Raw genomic sequence first — 21,861 nt, forward strand, 5'->3', positions numbered from 1 at the left:
AAGATGGCCCGGGGCAGGCGCTGTGGCACAGTGGGTTATTGCCCTGGCCTGAAGCGCCAGCATCTGATATGGGCGCTGGTTCGAGACCTGGCTGCTCCACTTCCCATCCAGCTCTCTGCTTGGCCTGGGAAAGCAGGAGGCCTGGAAGAAGCTCCTGGCTCCTGGCTTCATATCAGTGCAGCTCTGGGCTTGCGGCCAATTGGGGAGTGAACCATCGGATGGAAGACCTCTCTGTCTCTGCCTCTCCTCTCTCTAACTCTGACTTTCCAATAACTAAATAGATCTTTAAAAAAACCCCATACTTTATTAAAGTAGAAAATAGAAGCATAAGAAAATTAATAAAAGGATACAGGTATAGGATAGTAACAGTTTGGAAAGGGCTGTAGAAATATTAAAAAGAGTTTGATGCTGGAGCAGTTTCAGTTCAACTCTTGTGTCTTTTAAGTAGGTCAGTAGGCTCCACGCCAGTCAGCAACACATGAGCCTGATACTCAGTGTCCTCAGAAATGCACTTTCTATTTTGGCATCTTGTACTATTAGAAATACTTTAAAGACATTACTTCAAAATACTATTTTTATAAGATGAGGAAAATGTGGCAGGCAATTAAAAGAATTTGTTATTTTATACTCAGGCATTGACTTTTGAAAAGTGAATGCTAATAGAATAATATTTCAAAATTGACAAATGCTTCAGTGTTTATGTCTGTACTTTTTTTGTTGAAAGTGTTACATATTTGCCAGCTGGTGTTGTGGTACAGCTTAAGTGTTGTCAGGTTGAGGTGCTGTTTGCTATCTGAGTGCTGACTAAAGCCTCACTGCTCCCTTTCAATCCATCTCCAACACAAGAAGACCCAAATGCTTGGGTCCCTGCCAGCCAGTGGGAGACCAGGACGGAGTTCCTGGCTCCTCACTTCAGTTTAGCCAGACATGGCTGTTGTGGCCATTTTGGGGGGTGGACCAGGGGATGGAAGGTTGGTTGGTTGATTCTCTCTCTCTCTCTGTGTGTGTGTGTGTGTCTCTCTCTCCTCTCCCTCTCTCAGTCTTTCAGATAAGTAAATAAATCTTTAAAACAATAAAGTTTGATTTGTATTATGTTTAGTCTTCTTGTGAAGTGCTATTTTGTCATTGTGTCCTTAAGATTGCTTAAATAAGACATACTTGTGATATTATAACTGAAAATATGAGTAAGTTTTCACTTAAAAAGAGTGTTTCAAAGCAAAGTTAGGGAGAATAATGGTTTTTTAAAATAATTTTTGTTGCTGGTTTTTGTTTATAATTATTTGAGTACTGATATAGTTCAGTTTTCTTAAGTACGGCAGCAAAGTATGTCATTAATTCATCTGCAAATAGAATGTTTCATGTATGCTCTTTACTGATATTTATTGGTTTAGATAGGAATAATTTTTCTGCCCCCTCTAAAAAGTAACAAGCCAGTCATCCTTAGACCCAATTTATTATTTCATTATTTTTTAAATAAAATTATTACTGAACACTTTGAATTTAAAATGGTCAATTTTAACTTTAGGCTTCCTGGTGATTCACGCACAAGAATAGGATTCGTGACCTTTGACAGTACTATTCATTTCTACAATTTACAAGAAGGATTATCTCAGCCTCAGATGTTGATTGTATCTGATATAGATGGTAAGCAATCAACAAAATAAAGGTGTTTCTGATTACAGCCATCGGAAAATGGCCACTGTGTTTTATAATACAGCTCACTTTATACTACAAGGATCATTTAATGTGCTTTTGTATTTGTTTTAAAATAATTGTTTTCTTGCAGATACTTAATTCTGTGATGTTCATGCCTATGTATATTTAATAAGATAGTATTATAGTAAACATTCATATACATGACCTGATAAAACTTTCCTAATTTATTTTTTCTTTTGATTTGATTTGTTAATTAAAATATATTTTTCCCTTGTAGATGTTTTTCTACCTACACCAGATAGTTTACTTGTCAATCTATACGAAAGTAAAGAGGTAAGATTGAATAATTTTGTTAAAGTGTCAAAATGTTTGTTTTTCAACTATGTACTAAGTGTTAACATCAGTTTACTTGATATATTAGTGTTGTTAAACAATAGTTAACATACATAGCTTATGAATTGACTCCTCAGTTTACACCTCCCAGAAATGCAGTGATATCCATACCATAGTCTGGAATGTTTTAGGGAAGATGATTTCATTGCTTTCTCAATAATTCCACTTTTAATCTTTGTTTTCTCAGCTTATAAGAGACTTACTGAATGCATTACCAAATATGTTCACCAATACAAGAGAAACACACAGTGCTCTTGGTCCTGCGCTGCAGGCTGCCTTTAAATTAATGTCTCCAACAGGGGGCCGTGTGTCTGTATTTCAGACACAGTTACCTTCCTTGGGTGCAGGACTTCTGCAGTCCAGAGAAGATCCTAATCAGAGGTCAAGTACAAAGGTATTTTATATTTAGTTTCCTGCCATATTTAAGATTGTGTTTTCTGCCTTTATAAACCATGTAATATGTATTCCCTCTGCCTTTCTCCTTCATTAATAATAATAAAAAGGCTAATTAAAAGAGTTTAAGTTGGGGCATACATTATGATGTGTGGGTAGCAGGTTAAGCTACCACTTGGAAAACCCACATTGGAGTGCCTGGGATCAGTCCTGCCTTCAGTTCCTATCCAGCTTCCTACTAATACACACCCTGGAAGGCAGCAGGTGGTGGCTCGAGCACTTGGGTTCCTACCAACATCATGGGAGACCCAGAGGGAGCTGCTGGTTCCTGGCTTTGTCTTGGCCTAGCCTGGTCTGTTGAGGGTATTTGGGAAGTAAATCGGGATGGAAGATTTCTCTCTCTGTCTCTCCCTTTCTTTCTCTGTTATTCTACTTTAAAAGAAATAAATATAAGTAAACCGAAAAGAAAAAATAGAGAAGTTTTTAAAAATAGAAAGCTTAACTCATTTGTTTTTAAGTTGCAGTGTGTCATTTTTATCACTTTGCAAGTCATAGAAATGTGACCATTTCAAAAAGATTTTGAACTCCATGTATAGACCATGTAGTTTCTCATAATACATATTTCCAGGAGTTGGCCCTTTGGCACAGTGTGTTTAGCTGCTGCTAGGGACAGCTGCATCACATGTCAGAGTTCTGGTTCGAGTCCTGTCTACTCCACTTCCAGTCGAGCTTTCTGCTAATGCAGCAAGGAAGCAGTGGATAATGGCTTATGTACTTGAGTCCCTGGCACTCATAGGACACCTGGATTGAGTTCCTAGCTCCTGGCATCATCCCCTCCCTTCTGGCCCCCCACCCCACCCCACTGCTGTTGCAAGCATTTGGAGAATGATTCAGTGGATTGAAGATCTCTACTCTGCTTTTCAAATGAATAAATATATTTTTAAAGATTTATTTTATTTATTTGAAAGAGAGCAAGAGATCTTAACATTCAGTGGGGGGCTGGTGCTGTGGCGCACTAGGTTAATCCTCTGCCTGCAGCTCCCGCATCCCATATGGGCACTGGTTCTAGTCCCAGTTGCTCCTCTTCCAGTCCAGCTCTCTGCTGTGGCCTGGGATAGCAGTAGAAGATGGCCTAAGTCCTTGGGCCCCTGCACCCGCAGGGAGGAAGCACCTGGCTCCTGGCTTCAGATTGGCACAGCACTGGCTGTTGCGGCCATTTGGGGAGTGAACCAACAGAAGGAAGACCTTTCTCTCTGTCTCTCTCTCTCACTGTCTGTAACTCTGTCAAATAAATAAATAAAATCTTTAAAAAAACAAACAAGCAAACAAAAAACATCCAATGGTTCACTCCCCTGATGGCCACAGTAGTTGGGGCTTTCTCTCAGTAAATGTGAAAGTATTCAATTTAATCGAATGAGTCCTAGCTACTTAGCTTCCAATCTAGCTTCTTCTTGGTATACATCTTGGTAAATGGCAGATGATGGCTTGGGTACTCAGGTTCCTGCCACCTATGTGGGAGTCCCAGATGGAGTTCTAAGCTCCTGGCTTCAGCTTGGTCCAGCCCTGGCTGTTGGCCGGCATTTGGGAGGTGAACCAGCAGCTGGAAGATCTCATTCTCTCTCTCTCTCTCTTTACTGCTCTCTTTCTCTTTACTTCGCTCTCTCTCTCTCTCTCTCCCTCCCTCTCTCTCTTGAAAAGTAGAAAGAGAGGGAGAGAGAGGGAGGGAAGAAGGGAGAGAGGTTTTCCATGCACTGGTGTACTCCGCAAGGTTGAGCCAGGCCACAGCTAGGAGCCAGAAGCTTCACCCAGGTCTCCCATGTGGGTGGCAGGGGCCCCAGCACTTGGGCCATCTTCTGCTGCTTTTCCCAGGCCAAAAGCAGGGAGCTGGATTGGAAGTGTTCGAACAGCTGGGACACAAAATGGTACCCAAACCTGCTATACTGTGATGCTGGCCCCTAAAATTTTTTTTAGAGAGACATAAAAAGGTGTACATAACTTAAGGTTTCTAGCTCTTATTTTATGTTCTTTTGACTTAGGTGGTACAACATCTTGGTCCTGCAACTGATTTTTATAAGAAACTCGCTTTAGATTGCTCAGGACAGCAAACTGCAGTGGATTTGTTCCTTCTAAGTTCACAGTATTCAGATCTTGCTTCTCTAGGTAAGGAGATACTGTGTTTATTTGCTTACATAGACATTTTTGGTACATGATTAAACTCCTCAGTTAGCATTCTCAGTATTTTGGGAAGAAAAGTATATGAATGAGATAGACAATATCTATGAAAATTATTAGTAAACTTTTAATACACTATGAAATGTAAAATGCTGTCAGCATTTTATCTATATTGCATGATTCCCTTACCCTTCTGCTCAACAATAAACTGTGTAGTGTGTAATTTATTTTGCAAATGTTTCTGTTTTTTCAGATTTGTATGTTTTTCTTTTGACAGCTTAGGTTTGCTCATTGTGGTTTAGGTTTCTTCATAATATACAATCTGTAGTGCTGTTGGACAAGCAGAATATTATTGCTTCTGTAGCTGATACTTTTTAAATTTCTCTCTAAAGCTTGTATGTCCAAGTATTCTGCGGGGTGCATCTATTATTATCCATCTTTCCATTGTATTCACAATCCTTCACAAGCAGAAAAGTTACAAAAAGATCTAAAACGGTATCTCACAAGAAAAATTGGATTTGAAGCTGTTATGAGAATAAGGTGTACGAAAGGTATGACATGGTTACAATTATATTTTATGTTACATACTTGTATCAAAATTAATGAGCATTCTTACTGTCACTACTTAGGATGATGACTGTTACCATAGAAGACTTTGACCCATTCTTTACCATAGAGTTATAGTCATTCTTTTTTTTTTTTTTTTTGACTGGCAGAGTTAGACAGTGAGAGAGAGAGACAGAGAGAAAGGTCTTCCTTTTTCTGTTGCTTCACTCTCCAAGTGGCCGCTACGGCCGGCGTGCTGCGCCGATCTGAAGCCAGGAGCCAGGTGCTTCCTCCTGGTCTCCCATGTGGGTGCAGGGCCCAAGCACTTGGGCCATCCACCACTGCCTTCCCGGGCCACAGCAGAGAGCTGGACTGGAAGAGGAGCAACCGGGACAGAATCCGGCGCCCTCACTGGGACTAGAACTCAAGTTGCTGGCGCCACAGGTGGAAGATTAGCCAAATGAGCCGTGGTGCCGTATAGCCATTCTTTATTTATAATAAAGTTACTGAAAGATCATTAGCTGTTTAAAAAAAAAATTAAAGAGAGAGAATCACATTCACTGATGTTCTCCAAAATGCTAAAGCATGGAACTCAGTCTAGGTCTCCCACGTGGTCACAGGAACCCAAACAGTCAAGCTGTCACCTGCCACCTCAACAGCCTGAACTCCAGAAGGAAACCAGCATTGGAAGCAGAGCCATGGCCAGAACCCAGGCACACTGATACAGCACCTAGGCAGCTCAGCTGCTGTACCAAATACCCACCCATCCCCATTTCCTGTTTTTTTTTTTTTTTTTAATAACCTAAATAAGTGGACAAAAATAAAATTTTGGCTTATTCTCAAACATAAGTTAAAGCCCAAAATGATTTGAGAAGGAAAATTAGGGATTGTCCAATTAAGGATGTTTGCCTTGCCTTCACAATAGTTTTTTTTTTTTTTTTTTTTTTTTTTTGGGATAGGCAGAGTTAGACAGAGAGAGAGAGAGAGAGAAAGAAAGGTCTTCCTTCCTTCCATTGGTTCACCCCCCAAATGGCTTCCTCCTGGTCTCCCATGTGGGTATAGGGCCCAAGCACTTGGGCCATCCTCCACTGCCTTCTCGGGCCACAGCAGAGAGCTGGCCTGGAAGAGGAGCAACCGGGACAGAATCTGGCACCCCAACCAGGACTAGAACCTGGGGTGCCAGCGCCATAGGTGGAGGATTAGCCTAGTGAGCCTGGGTGCCGGCCTGCCTTCATGATAGTTTAATTTACATTTCCTTGGTTTTATTTGAATGTTTGCTGTAGGGATTCTGGTCCCTTATTTTCAATCTAAGAAGAGTTGTACAGTAATCCTCATTTGTTTAATTTTGTGCCTGTTTAGGTCAGTGTCTGATTTCAAATCATAAAGCAGAAAATGTTAATAAAATTAGATATCAATACAAGATAAATATGTAGTTTTCCTTCTTTATAATCTCCATTGGTTATTTTAAGTAGTATTTTTTAAAAAATTAATTTATTTATTTGAAAGTCAGAGTTACACAGAAAGAGGAGAGGCAGAGAGAGTCTTCCATCCAATTGTTCACTCCCCATTTGGCTGCAACGGCCGGAGCTGTGCCAATCCGAAGCCAGGAGCCAGGAGCTTCTTCCTGGTCTCCCGCGCAGGTGCAGGGGCCCAGGTACTTGGGCCATCTTCTATTGCTTTCCCAGGCTATGGCAGAGAGCTGGATTGGATGTGGAGCAACTGGGACTTGAACTGGTGCCCATATGGGATGCTGGCGCTTCAGGCCAGGGCGTTAACCTACTGTACCACTGCGCCGGCCCCTTAATTAGTATTTTGGAACCTTCTGCCTACACTCTAACTTTACTCTCCTGAGATTCTTTTGATTCAAAGTGAGAAGCATCTTTGACTTTAAAAAGTAAATTTAGGAGCCAGTGTTGCGGCATAGCAAACCGAGCTGCTGCTCGTGAGGCCGGCGTTCTGGCTCGCAGTGCTGGTTTGAGTCATGACCGCTCTGCTTCCTCTCCAGCTCTCTGCTAATGCTCCTGAGAAAGCAGCAGAAGGTGGCCCAAGTACTTAGGCCCCTGCCACTCATGTGGGAAACCCCGATGGAGTTCTAGGCTCCTGACTTTGCCCTGGCCCAGCCCTAACTATTGCAGCCATTTGGGAAATGAACCAGCAGATAGAAGATCTCTCTGTCTGACTCTGTCCTTTCTCTCTCTCTCTCTCTCTCTCTCTCTCTGTGTGTGTGTGTGTGTGTGTATTTGACTCTCCCTTTCAAATAAATAAATCTTTTTAAAAAAAATCTTCAGGGGGCTGGTGTTTGGTGCCGTGGTTAAGATGCCACTTGGGTTGCTAGCATCACGTATTGGAATTTCCTGGGTTGAATTCCAGCTCCACTTCTTTTTTTGACAGGCAGAGTGGACAGTGAGAGAGAGAGATACAGAGAGAAAGGTCTTTCTTTGCTGTTGGTTCACCCTCCAATTGCCGCCGTGGCCGGCACACTGTGGCCGGCGCATCACACTGATCTGAAGCCAGGAGCCAGGTGCTTCTCCTGGTCTCCCATGCGGGTGCAGGGCCCAAACAGTTGGGCCATCCTCCACTGCACTCCCGGGCCACAGCAGAGAGCTGGCCTGGAAGAGGGGCAACTGGGACAGAATCCGGTGCCCCAACCGGGACTAGAACCAGTGTGCTGGCACTGCAGGCGGAGGATTAGCCTATTGAGCCGCGGCGCTGGCCCCAGCTCCACTTCTGATTGTGGCTTCCTGCTGATTTACACTATAGGAGGCAGCAGATCATGGCTCAGGTATTTTGATCCCTGCCACCCATATGAGCTGCCAGATTTGAATTCTGGGTTTCTGGCTTCTACTTTGTCCAACCCTGCCCATTGCAGGCATATGGGGAGTGAACCAGCAGGTGGAAGATCTGTTTCTGTCTCTATCTCTACCTTTCAACTGAAATGAAACTAATAATTTTTTTTAAAAAAGTAACTTTAGCTTAGGTGAAAATATTGTTACTTCGTCTTTCATATTGAGCTTTCTCCTCTTAGGTCTTTCAATGCATACTTTTCATGGAAACTTCTTTGTCCGATCCACTGACTTGTTATCCCTTGCCAACATCAATCCTGATGCTGGGTTTGCAGTGCAGTTGTCAATTGAAGAAAGTTTGACAGATACTTCCTTAGTGTGCTTTCAAACAGCCCTGTTGTATACATCAAGCAAAGGTAATGTTAACAGAAATGAAATACAACATACACAGGAATAGACACACGCTCTTTCGTGTGTGGAAAGAAAATGAATGCACAGTACCAAGTAATGGCATTTGTATTAATCAAAAATAAGTTCTGTTGGTTTCTTCTGTCCTTTCTTAATGCTCACTTTTGAGTCTTTAGTAATATACTTTTTTCATTTGTAGAAGACTTGTATTCTCTAGGATCAGTTATTTCTGGTTGAAACTTGTGGTAAATCCAGCTGTGCCATCCTTTGCAATATTTCTTGCTCCCTATAAAATAGAGAGCTGTAGCAATTCAGGTCTTCATCTGCTATTTGACAGTCTAAAATGTCTGTTGGGTATAATTTAGTATGAAATTACAATAAAAAGTAGAACCTAATGTCCAGCTAGAGATGAAATACAGTATAGATTCATCATGTGTCTTCAGATATAGAGAGTGTTCCTTTTTCTTTAAAACATGTTAGTTGTAAACTTTTTTACATTTCAAAATCCTGTGGGTGATCTCATCTAGTCAGAATAACTTGAGTAAAATTTTGATCTGTTCTTTTTGTCCCTTTCTTGGTTTACTATATTGTGCAATGACATCTGTTCATCATTTTGTTTAGGTGAGCGGAGAATTAGAGTGCATACGCTTTGTTTGCCAGTGGTAAGTTCACTAGCAGATGTCTATGCAGGAGTGGATGTTCAAGCTGCCATCTGCCTTCTAGCAAATATGGGTGAGTAAAACGTAAAGGAACAGGTGAAATAAATTTTTCTGTCCTAAAAACTGAAACACAGCTGATTTTGTCATCCTATAAACTCCTTATTTAAAAAGTATGTTTTACATTTTCCTTTTAATGTTATGAATTAAGCTGTTCTCTTTTTTAAAAAAAAATATTTATTTATTTATTTGAGAGGCCAAGTTACAGAGAAGTCTTCCATCCGCTGGTTTGATTCCCAAATGGCTGCAACCCCTGGAGCTGGGTTGAGCTGAAGCCAGGAGCCAGGAGCTTCTTTCTGGTTTCCCACATGGATGCAGGGGCCCAAGCACATGGGCCATCTTCCATTTATTTCCCAGGCCGTTAGTAGGGAGCTGGATGGGAAGTGGGGCAGCCAAGACTAGAAACAGTGCCCCTGTGGGTTGCCAGTGCTACAGGCCAAGGCTGAGCCCACAATGCCACGGCACCAGCCCCCTAAACTGTTCTTATATTTGATGGTCATTCTTAATGTAAAAATCTTTTAGGGGATTCAGAATAACTGAAAACTGGTAAAAACCTGATGGACTCAACTAATGAGAGTATTTTTTAGTCATAGAATGGAATACTCAGCAATGAAAAGAAATGAACCAGGGAAGAGCATTTGATATTGTGGTTAAGATGCCTGCATCCCACATTGGAATACCTGGCTCCGGTTTCTGACTCTGCCTGCCTGCTAATACAGATGCTGGGAGGCAGCAGTAATGGCCTAAGCCATTGCGTACCTGCCACTTATGTGGATGACTCAGTGAGTTTCTGGCTCCTGCTTGGGCCCTGGCCCACCCTGTCTGTTATGTGCATTTGCAGAGTAAATCAGCATATGGGAGCTCGTTGTCTCTGTTTTTCACCTGTTAGTAATACATTTATTTATTTAATTTGAAGACTAAGTTATTAATTCATTATTAGATTTATTTATTTGAAGGGGAGAGTGACAGAGGCAGAGAGACTGAGCAGGAGATCATCCATCTGCTGTTTTACTTCCCAAATGGCTGCCACAGCCAGGGCTGGTCTGCACTGAAGCCGGGAGCCCAAAGCTACTTCCACACCGGCCACATGGGTAGTAGGAGTCCAAGTACCTGGGTCATCTGCTGCTGCTTTCTTTCCCAGGCACATTAGTAGGTAGCTGGAGGGAAGCAGAGCAGTCAGGACTGAAACCAGCACTCCAGTATTGGACGTTGGCATTGTAGGCAGCAGCTTAGCTTGTCGTGCCACAGTGCCAGCCCCTCAAGCAATATTTCTATTTATTTATTTATTGACAGGCAGAGTTAGACAGTGAGAGAGAGAGAGACAGAGAGAAAGGTCTTCCTTTTTCCGTTGGTTCACCCCCAAAATGGCTGTTACGACCGGCATGCTGCGCCGAACCAAAGCCAGGAGCCAGGTGCTTCCTCCTGGCCTCCCATGCAGGTGCAGGGCCCAATACCTGGGCCATCCTCCACTGCCTTCCCGGGCCACAGCAGAGAGCTGGACTGGAAGAGGAGCAACCGGGACAGAATACAGTGCCCCGACCGGGACTAGAACCCGGAGTGCCGGCACCATAGCAGGCGGAGGATTAGCCTAGTGAGCCGCGGCACCCGCCTGAAGCAATATTTTTATTTATTTATTTATTTATTTATTTATTTACAGGCAGAGTGGATAGTGAGAGAGAGAGACAGAGAGAAAGGTCTTCCTTTGCTGTTGGTTCACCCTCCAATGGCCGCCGCGGCCGGCGCGCTGCGGCTGGCGTACCGCGCTGATCCAAAGGCAGGAGCCAGGTGCTTCTCCTGGTGTCCCATGGGGTGCAGGGCCCAATGACTTGGGCCACCCACCACTGCACTCCCGGGCCACAGCAGAGAGCTGGCATGGAAGAGGGGCAACCGGGACAGAACCCGGTGCGCCGGCGCCGTAAGGCGGAGGATTAGCCTATTGAGCCACGGCGCTGGCCTGAGCAATATTTTTTAAAACAAGAATGAACTATCAATATCTAAACATGCATGACTCTCAAAGGCATTGTGCTAAGTGTAAAGAAGCAGTACTTTCCAAGGACTATGTCTATATGATACCATTTATCTAACATTCAGGAAATGAGAAGATTGGATGAATTGTATGTTAGTGATTTCCAGGGTTGGGGACATGGGGAGGGTTTTGCTGTGAAGAGGCACTACAGGGGGATATTTTTGGGGTGATGAAACTTGTGTATCTTGATGGTAGTGATTACATGGCTATGCATTTTACGTGTAACCACCATGGAACTATAGTCAAAAAAGTGTCACTATATGCAAGATAAAAAGATCCTTCGGAAAGTTAATACTTAACAACACTGAGTGTTTTGTTTTTAATGAATTTACCTTATATATGAATTTAGACATGAATGAAATAAAATTTTTTCCCAAGTAGTCCTGGAGAAAAACAGCAATTAAATCTAGATTTTGAATTATACCATAACTGATTATTTTAGTACTGGATTTTTATATAGATTGTCTCTGTCTTAATAAGAGGTTTTTAGAGAAAAAATAATTTTCCCATTGATACCTATTTCTTCAATGACTGCATGAAAACCTGTGTTGTTCAGTTTGCTCTCTCTCTTTTTTTTTAATTGTTTTTGATTTCTTTGAATGGCTGAGGAACAGATGGAGAGGCAGAGGCAGAGAAAGAGATGCTTCATCCACTTAATCACTCTTTAAATGGCTGCAAAAGCCAGGTCTGGGCCAGGTGGAAACCAGAAGCCAGAACTCCATCCTGGTCTCCTATGTGGTTGGCAGAGGCCCAGATACTTGGGTCATATTCCTGTGCTTTTCGAGGCACATAGGCAGGAAGCTAGATCAGAAGTGGAAAATCTAGGACTTGAACTGGCACTTTGATATAGAATGCCAGGACTGCAAGTGATGGCTTTACTTGTGATACCACAATGTCAGCCCCATGTTCTCATGTTTTATTTGTTGATCTGGATTGCTTTGTAAAGAAAATTTAGAGAATCACAAGGGATAACTTAGGTTAGAGAATGTACGTTGATTGTGATTGTTGAATGATGTATTTATTATACATGTGATTTCCATTTGAGTAATAGAAACATCCCCAGGGCTTTCTCAGAAGTGTATGAATCTACCCTTAATATGAATAGTGGCTAAGTGGTTTTATGCTTAACAGATTAAAACAAAAAAACTCCAAAAGAATCTAAACTTACTGTGATTTTCAGATTTACTCAGATTTGGTTTAGAAAAATGGGGCCAGCGCTGTGGTACAGCGGATTAAAGCTGCAGCCTGCAGCGCTGGCATCCCATATGGGCGCCGGTTCGAGTCCTGGCTGCTCCTGTTCTGATCCAGCTCTCTACTGCTGGGAAAGCAGTAGAAGATGGCCCAAGCCCTTGGGCCGCTGCATCCAGGTGGGAGACCAGAAGGAAGCTCCTGGCTCCTGGCTTCGGATCAGCTCAGCTTTGGCCATTGTGGTCATTTGGGGAGTGAATCAGGAATGGAAGACCTCTTTCTCTCTCTGCCTCTTCTCTCTCTGTGTAACTCTGACTTTCAAATAAATAAAATAATACTTCAAGTGAGGGAGCAGATGACCTACATTATGCTTATTAAATAATGCATATTCTGTCTTTTACAGAGCTTATTGGAATGTAATATTTAAACCTTTGCCCATTTTCATTCCTTTACAGCTGTGGATCGATCAGTGTCATCAAGTCTGTCAGATGCAAGAGACGCCTTAGTGAATGCGGTGGTGGATTCGTTGTCTGCATATGGCTCAACTGTTTCAAATTTTCAGCACTCTGCACTGATTGCACCCAACTCCCTCAAATTATTTCCACTCTATGTTTTGGCACTTCTCAAACAGGTAGCTCTATTATATTTGATAAAGATTTTCTGTCTCAGATACATATGTTAAATAAAATCTGTATTGCTATAAAGGATAATGGACTTTAGCATTGGAAGTTTTGAAGAGTAGCCAAAAAATTCAGTGGAAAATGATTGTATATGGGTATACAGTGACCTTGTGAAACCATATCCTCTGCCTCTTTAACATGTATGAGCAGTTTGAATAATGTTATGGTCATACCCACTTGTGTTTTTTATTTTTTTATTTTTTGACAGGCAGAGTTAGACAGTGATAGAGAGAGAGAGAGAGAGAGAGAGAGTTATAGACAGTGAGAGAGAGAAAGAGAGGTTTTTCTTCCGTTGGTTCACTCCCCTAATGGCCGTGCCGCTACAGCCGGTGCTGTGCCGATCCAAAGCCAGGAGCTGGGTGTTTCCTCCTGGTCTCCCATGTGGGTGCAGGGACCCAAGCACTTGGGCCATCCTTCGCTGCCCTCCCGGGCCACAGCAGAGAGCTGGACTGGAAGAGGAGCAACCGGGACTAGTACCCGGCGCCCCAACCAGATCTAGAACCCGGGGTGCCAGCGCCACGGGTGGAGGATTAGCCAAGTGAGCCGTCATAACCCACTTGTGCCATTTGCTTCTGGAGAGAGGCCCTAAGGAAAGGATCTAACATTTACAGAGCATCCTTCTTTTGTCTCAGGCACTGTTAATAGATACTCTTAGTTAATCCTTACAGCCGCCTAGAGAGGTGAGCATTATTATCTTGTTCTTCTGATGATGTCAGAGCTAAGAATAGAATCCAAGTCTGTCTGATGTGAAGGACATGCTTTTCCTATGATTAATGGTACTTATTTTAATATTTTCCCACTATGTTTTTGTTTTCTTGAAAACATGTCTTTTTTCCTTGCAGAAAGCCTTTAGAACGGGTACAAGCACACGCCTAGATGATCGTGTGTATGCCATGTGTCAGATAAAGTCTCAACCACTTGTCCATCTAATGAAAATGATTCATCCCAACTTATACCGGATAGACAGATTGACAGATGAGGTATGCATTTCAGTGTGCATTTGAAAAATTTGAATGTGTTTGAGTACCTCTGTTTTACAGCAAAGGTATCAATAATTTATTTTTAATAGTTTTTTCTATTCCTGTCCCCTCCACGGTAGTATTGTATTAAGTAAGGACACTAGCTATGGATCTGATTGGCTTCTAACACTCTCTGGTAATATCAATAGTAACTGAGGTTTCAAAAATAGTTTCATATGGGAAATAATTTATTTTGTGGGTTTGGTTTTTTTTTTTTTTTTTTTTTTTTTTTTTTTTGACAGGCAGAGTGGACAGTGAGAGAGAGAGACAGAGAGAAAGGTCTTCCTTTTGCCGTTGGTTCACCCTCCAGTGGCCGCCGCGGCCTGCACGCTGTGGCCGGCGCACCGTGCTGATCCGAAGCCAGGAGCCAGGTGCTTCTTCTGGTGTCCCATGGGGTACAGGGCCCAATGACTTGGGCCATCCTTCACTGCACTCCCGGGCCACAGCAGAGAGCTGGCCTGGAAGAGGGGCAACCGGGACAGAATCCGGCACCCCGACCGGGACTAGAACCCAGTGTGCTGGCGCCGCAGGTGGAGGATTAGCCTAGTGAGCCGCGGCGCTGACCATGGGTTTGGTTTTAATACTTATTACACACCTAAGTTGTAGAGTGTTAATTTCCATTTATATTTTGTAGATAATGACTGTCTGACATCAGATTGTAATTTTGATTTTAAAGTAAAAAATCCAGTATCCAACAATACTTTTCAGGTACAAACATGTAGTGTCTTTTTTCTTCCTTGGGTTAAAACTATATTCTTTGAAATTAGTATTAACTTCAAACATAGCCTTTTGTTACTAGATAAATGTAAGAAGCAATTTGATATGCAGCAGAATATCATTCATATTTCTAATTCAGCAATTATATTACTACTTATCCAAAAGGGGATACATTGTAGCCCAAAAAGGAAGGAAATAAATAACAGATCATTTTATATACTCATGCTTTTACCTTTTTAGTTTGAGTATGTTTGAGGCAATGTGGTAATGTATAATTGATATTTTTGCATACCATCTAGTTCTCAAGTAGCATGTTCCCATATTTAATAAAGAGAGTTAGTGGACATTAGCACACAAACTATTGATAGTAATATAAGCGCATTCACATTGTTATTTTTCTTTCAGGGTGCAATTCATGTTAATGACAGGGTTGTACCTCAGCCACCTCTTCAAAAACTGTCTGCAGAGAAGCTGACAAGAGAAGGTGCCTTCCTCATGGACTGTGGCTCTGTAAGCACCCTATTAACAAAGCTCAGCACTGTCCCACCTGGCAAAAAGAGAAACATAACATCCAGCTCTGTGACCACAGAGCTGACCGTGAAAGTTGGATTAGGAATTGAGAGGCACTAAATTAGTAACTGGCACAAGAGATTATTTAACTTTAGATTTTCCCAGATGCACATCATATTATTATCATAAATAAATAAATCTCATTAAAATGGAGTACTCAGAGTCCTGGATTACATGTACTTGGTGCAGAGAAGTGTTACAAAGTTGTATTCCTGTCTTCAAGGTTGTTACCATGTAGAGTCATAAAATCCACAGGAACTTCAAGAGATTATAACTTGAACGAGAAAGTCCTGTTAATGATGGGAGTTCAGGAGTTTAGGACAAGTCACAGGGCACGGGCAGTGATAAAGGGTGTCAGAGTGGTCAAGATGGCTTCGAGATAGAGCAGCCAAAGGATTTGCATCACCACACAAGAATGGGAGGCAATAATTGAAAGAATGAGTGGGAAATAGAGTGAGTCAATCATCTTGATTAAAGCACTGCATTCATAGTGGGGGAGGAGGAAGTTATAAATTTTCTGGGAATCCTTAAAATTGAAGCAAAAACAATAGAAACCACTCTAGATCCTTGGATGTACATTCACAATGAACTAAGTACAGTTTCCATGTTACTTTTATGTTGTGCCTATTTTGAGATTGTATACTTCTCTTATGCATGATTAGTTTGAGAAAATTAGCTGTTGATGGTTTTCTATTAAATATTAGGGGATTTTTGATACTTTGTTGTCTTGTTTGTAGGTTTTTTACATTTGGATTGGAAAAGGCTGTGAAAATAACTTCATAGAGGATGTACTGGGGTGCCCTAATTTTGCATCAATTCCACAGAAAATGGTCAGTGGATTTTTATACTTTAACTTTTTGTTTTAGTTTTTTTTTTTATTAACATAAGATTTATGTAAGGTTCACTATGTTATCTGTTTTAAAAGTGTGCAATTCAGTGTTTTTGTTTTGTTTTTCAGTATATTTATACAGTTACACAGTTCTCACCACTATATTGATTTCAGAACAGTTCTATCACCCCAGAAAAGAAACCCCGTATCTCCCAATCCTCCCTGATCCCTCTTGCCCTGGAAATTCCTATCTACTTTCTATCTACAGATTTGCCCATTGGGCATGGCATATAAATGAAGACATACGATTATGTGGCTATTTGTTTTGCTTCTTTCACTTCCCATGTCTCTCTCTTTCTCTCTCTCTCTCCCTCCTCTCTCTCTTCCTCTTTTTTTATTAAGATTTATTTTTTTGATAGGCAGAGTTACAGAGAGAGAGAGAGCTTCCATCCACTGGTTCACTCCCCAAATGGCCCCAATGGCTGGAGCTGGGCTGATCCAAAGCCAGGAGCCAGGAGCTTCTTCCAGGTCTTCCACATTGGTGCAGGGGTGCAAGCAATTGAGCCATCTTCTACTGCTTTCCTAGGTCATAGCAGAAAGCTGGATTGAAAATGGAGCAACTGGGTCCCCGGAACTGGTGCCCGTATGGGATGCCGGCACTGCAGGCAGCAGCTTTACCTGCTATGCTGCTGCGCCAGCTCCATTTTTTCCCCCTAATATTTATTTATTTAAAAGATAGAGATTTTCCATCCTCTGATTCACTTCCAAAATGGCCACATCAGCCTGGGCTGGGACATGCCAAAGCCAGGAGCCAGGAACTCCATCTGGGTCTCCTACATTGCTGGCAGAGGCCCAAGTACTTGGGCCATCATATGCTGCCTTCCCAGACACATTAGCAGGAAGCTGGATTAAAAACCAAACAGCTCAGACTGGAGCTGGCACTCCAGTATTAGATGCCAGCATTGCAAGCAGCAAATTTACCCACTGCACAACACTAGACTGTTTCCCATGTTATCAAAATTTGCTCATTAGGTGGCATATATAGGAATACTTTAAAAAGCCCATGGAAAATGTAAAGTTATTTTTGTAGCAAAAAAGTTTGAGATCCAATGCATACCAAGGTCTTCAAAAAGTTAATGAAAAGTTATGCATGGATCTCAAAGTTGCTTTGCACGAAAATAAATAAATCTTTCAGTTTTATTTTCCACACTTTTTTGAAGTACGTGCATATTACTACTTTATTCATTTTTATGACTGAAACTAGTCTATTTTATGGATATAACACATTTTGGTTTTCTGCTTTGGGGCTGTTGTGACTATTGCTACCACATAAGTTTTTGTGCGAATACATATATATTTTAAATTCTCTTGGCTTTGTAGCCAGTAGTAGAGTTGCTAGGGCGTGAGGTAACCCTACATTTAACTTTGTGATGAACCATCAAATTGTTTTCCAACAACCATAGGGGTTTTTTTAAATTAGGAGTTTATTTTGTTGCAAAAAATTTGAAATCCATGTTTAGTTTACATTTTAAGACAAAGGCTTAATGTTCTTTTTTTTTTGTTTTTAAGATTTACTTATTTATTTGGAAGTCAGAGTTACATAGAGAGAGGAGAGGCAGAGAGGTCTTCCATCCTCTGGTTCACTCCTCAGTTGGCCACAACAGCTGGAGCTGCGCTGATCTGAAGCCAGGAGCAAGGAGCTTCTTCTGGGTCTCCCACGCAGGTGCAGGAGCCCAAGTGGAACAGCTGGGTCTCGAACAGCACCCATATGGGATGCCGGCGCTTCAGCCCAGGGCGTTAACCCTCTGCACCACAGCGCTGGCCCCAGGAAAAGAGGAAAGCAACCATAGTTTTTGACTTAGATTATTTTTATTACAGCTTTTCCAGTTGCCTTTTACCAAATATGTGTTAACTAATACCAAAGAAATACAATTCTGAAAGCAGTTGTACATATTCAATTAATTGCAAAAAAAGGCCTACCTTATTCTTGTATATTGTAGACTTTCTCTTTTTCCCAAAGTTAATATAAATTCGATGTAATCTTAGTCAGTTTTTGTTTCTAACTTGGCAAGTGAATACCAGAGTTCCTTATTAAGACTCAACAGAAAAGAACAAGGAAACATTTGGAAAGGGAGGCTGGTGTCCACACAAAGGAAAACTATGAAAAATACATTCTACTAAATAAAGTAAGAAATCTTATTGTAAAGTTGTAGTTAAATGTACTACGATACGGGTACAATATACAGGTCAGTCAGTAAAACTAAATAGGTTTCAGAAATGTATCCAGTTCATGAAAAACAAAATGTGGTAAAGACTGCATTTCAAGTCACTCCAGAGGAAATGGAATTAGAAAGAAAATGATGGGACTATGGATTAGACACTGGGAAGAAAACAAAGCTGGATATTTATCTTGTTCCGTACATCAAATAACTTTCAAATGAATCAGGTGTTTAAATGTGAAACAGCAAACCATTACAAGTCACTGCATTTATTACAATTATTTATATAATATAGAAACAGGTAAAGCTTTTGTAAGTTAGTAATTCAAAAGATTAATAAACCCAAGAGCATAGAAATAAAATGTTTCTACTTGGTAAAAATAAAGCCCAAAGATAGACAACAAAATTATAAAATTATCTATATAATACTGGAAAAGAGCTATCTTCTCTATTATAAAAAGTACATTACAAATCTCTAAGAAAAAGACACCCTGTGATCCCTAAGGGAAAAAGAAGAAAAATGGACAGAGGATTTGAACATGCAGTCCTTAGGAGAACATAGTATTGGCCGTGTGGAATAAGATCAGCCTCACTCATAGTTCAGGAAAACGAGATAAAATAACCACAGAGCATTTCTTCCATATACCAGATTGACAGAGTTTAAAATTTGATGATGGGTGATCACATAGAGGGTACAAGGCACCAGTCACTGTAGTGTCCATTTATGCAAACCTTTTGGAAGTGCCATTTAACAGTGTTAAAATTCAAAATCAAATGCTGTGACACAGTTAATTTTTTTACTCCTAGCAATGTATCCCATAGCTGTTTTCATAGATGCATGTATGGGTGCCCATACATACTTAAGAAAAAGATTACAGCCTGACGTGAGACAAGAGTGCATAGTATGATCCCATTTGTATGGGGCTTCTTCAGAAAGTTCATGGAAGATGAGATGCACAGGTAAATGTGTTTTGGAGTAAAACAATTTGAAACTCCTGCAGGTTTTTTTCATAGTAGGCATTTTCATGAACTTTTTTTGAAGCCCTCTCATATTCATGGATTTCAAAACTTTTCACCAGAATAAACTTAAATATTTTCATTCCATTCTTCCACAAAATACTTGAAGTACACCTTGAAGGAGGTAAAGATTTATTTATTTGAAAGGCAAAGTGACAGAGATAGGGGAACAGGGGTTGGGGGAAACAGAGAGAGAGAGATCTTCCATTTGCTGGCTCATTCCCAAATGGCTTCAGTAGCTGGTACTGGGCCAAGCCAAAGCTAAGAGTCTCTGACTGCATCTGGGTCTCCCTTTGGGTGGCTGAGACTCAAGCACTTGGACCATCTGCAGCTGACTTCTCAGGCACATTACCAGGAAGCTGGATTGGAAGAGGAGCAGGTGATACTAGAACGCTGATAATGGTGTGTTGGCCTTGTGAGTAGCAGCTTAACTGCTGCACTACAATGCTGGCCCCATCCCCTTTTCTGGTCGCTGTTTTTTTTTTTTTTTTTTTTTTCCTTCAAAAATTATGCTTGTGTATGTGATTTTTAAATGTGTATTTTTAAAAAATAGTTGAAAAAAGTCCCATGAAAATAGCCATTTTTTCCTATTGACAAGGATTACAAATACAATTAATCTATCTTTTTAATTTTAATTTTATTTACATTCCAATAAGTGTTTTGAAACTATATGCAAGGCTATTTTAGAAAGACCTAAAAGTCTATTCTTTTCATAAGTACATAAAAATTATAAGGTTTTTTTTTTCTTTTTCAAGGTCAGCTTATCAGTAAGCTAATTAAATTCAAAGTATGCTCATATAAACAGATTTGTCAACAATTTAAATTTCATTTATTTGATTGCTACTCTTGGGGCTGGGGAATAGAGTGATGCAGTTGGTGGTACTGAAAACTAAGATTTAGTTTTAATACTGGTGATGAGTACTGAATAGGAAATAGTTTCCTAATTATATTTTTTTTCCAGACACATCTTCCAGAACTAGATACGCTTTCATCAGAAAGAACCAGATCTTTTATAACTTGGCTAAGAGACAGCAGACCACTAAGCCCAGTCCTTCATGTGGTGAAGTAAGAACTTATGTGACTGAATTATGAAGTTATCTCTTCCTGTGCAATATGTGTGAAATAACATGTCTTTTAAGCATACTTTAAATAATGTCAAAATAGATTCTGGTGGTAGAATATTGCTCCTTGATTAATATCTCCTGTGTTCCATTTTTCTATAGTCTCTACTTATTAACAGCTTTTTTAATGAATAATTATTCTTTTTAACAACATGCATTTTTAGACAAATGTCCTTTTCTGTTTCAGAGATGAGAGTCCTGCCAAAACAGAATTTTTTCAGCATTTGATTGAAGACCGGACAGAAGCTGCATTCTCTTATTATGAATTTTTGCTTCATGTTCAGCAGCAAATTTGTAAGTGAAGTAGAATAAAATGGAATAAGAAGAAAAAGGTTTATTATCTAGGTAAAGCATTATCTGTTGGCGAAGCACACAAGAAATGTGGAATGCAGGAGCTTGCTGTTACACGATTCAATGCACTGGACTCTGAGGTTGTGGCAAAAGATAAAGGCGAAAAGAGAACTTGACAGATTTTCTTCAGCCTGAAATAATGGTAGGGATGACGCTGTTTCGCCCAGTCTATTTTGAATTGGTTTCTACACATTTCCAGTAGTGCAGCAGTGTAGTGTTCTGTTTGTTGCAAGCGGGCAAATTGATACAACTGTGTGGAATGATATGTCCTAATATAAAATTAGATAAATTCTTTTGTCTTACTATTAATATAACATTTTTGGACGTGAACTCTGACAAAAGATTCCAAAAAGGCAGCAGGTACCATGTTATTTGTTTATATGAATTACTTTTTAACAAGGAATGATTCATATTCATTAAATAAATTCAGCATTTTCCCTGTAAAAACAATAGTTTCAGAACACGAACTATAGAAAAACATATATATATATATGTATAATGTACATAACTGTTACATTTGTAAAGAAAGTGTAAAAATGTAGCTACAGAATAGGAATTGCTTATACTGCTCTGGGTTGTTGGATGACATCTCTTTTTGTCACGGTTAGAGAATGAGATAGACCAATGCATATTCTGCATTGAGTCCACAAATGAGACACAAACTCTTTGTAATTCTGCTAAATCTTTTATGTGGATTTATTTATGATCAGCCTATTAATTAAAAATATTTTGCTTGACAATATGGTTTGGTTTTTTTTTTTATTTTTGGTGTGGACTACTGGTTTTTTTTTTTTTTTTTTTGCATATAGTATATACTGAATTTACTTCTTAGGGGATTGTAGTGATATTGCATTTTAGTTAGTTATATAGATGAATCAATAAATTTTCATTAGTTTGTGGATATTACCAAGTACTTAATTCCATTTGTATCCTAAAATGATGCTTTCAAAGTATATTAGTAAATATAAACTTGTTTTCATTTTTAAAAAGTACATTTATAACAAAATTTTATAAACATATTAACTATGCTTTTTATTTAATTGACTTCAAGATTACC

The 21,861-nt window shown here is 40.3% G+C and overlaps 1 protein-coding gene across 4 annotated transcripts in view; it reads left to right on the plus strand.

Annotated features, from left to right (window-relative positions):
* The window catches only part of SEC24B (SEC24 homolog B, COPII coat complex component), a 101,286-nt gene extending 79,724 nt beyond the window's left edge, over window positions 1–21,562 (plus strand). For 2 of the 4 annotated variants that reach the window (XM_062199751.1, XM_062199752.1), the window contains exons 12-24: window positions 1,526–1,644; window positions 1,934–1,989; window positions 2,237–2,443; window positions 4,479–4,602; window positions 5,007–5,165; window positions 8,186–8,359; window positions 8,973–9,083; window positions 12,737–12,912; window positions 13,804–13,941; window positions 15,103–15,207; window positions 16,005–16,097; window positions 20,294–20,397; window positions 20,641–21,562. In XM_062199751.1, coding sequence (XP_062055735.1) covers window positions 1,526–1,644; window positions 1,934–1,989; window positions 2,237–2,443; window positions 4,479–4,602; window positions 5,007–5,165; window positions 8,186–8,359; window positions 8,973–9,083; window positions 12,737–12,912; window positions 13,804–13,941; window positions 15,103–15,207; window positions 16,005–16,097; window positions 20,294–20,397; window positions 20,641–20,755 — 1,681 coding nt within the window. In that variant the 3' untranslated portion in view covers window positions 20,756–21,562. The remainder of the gene's footprint in view (window positions 1–1,525; window positions 1,645–1,933; window positions 1,990–2,236; window positions 2,444–4,478; window positions 4,603–5,006; window positions 5,166–8,185; window positions 8,360–8,972; window positions 9,084–12,736; window positions 12,913–13,803; window positions 13,942–15,102; window positions 15,208–16,004; window positions 16,098–20,293; window positions 20,398–20,640) is intronic. The other 2 variants (XM_062199753.1, XM_062199754.1) reach the window with 1 other exon arrangement.
* The last annotated feature ends 299 nt before the right edge of the window (window positions 21,563–21,861 follow it).

This window comes from Lepus europaeus, chromosome 8, assembly GCF_033115175.1.
Source record: "Lepus europaeus isolate LE1 chromosome 8, mLepTim1.pri, whole genome shotgun sequence".
NCBI classification, from domain to species: domain Eukaryota; kingdom Metazoa; phylum Chordata; class Mammalia; order Lagomorpha; family Leporidae; genus Lepus; species Lepus europaeus.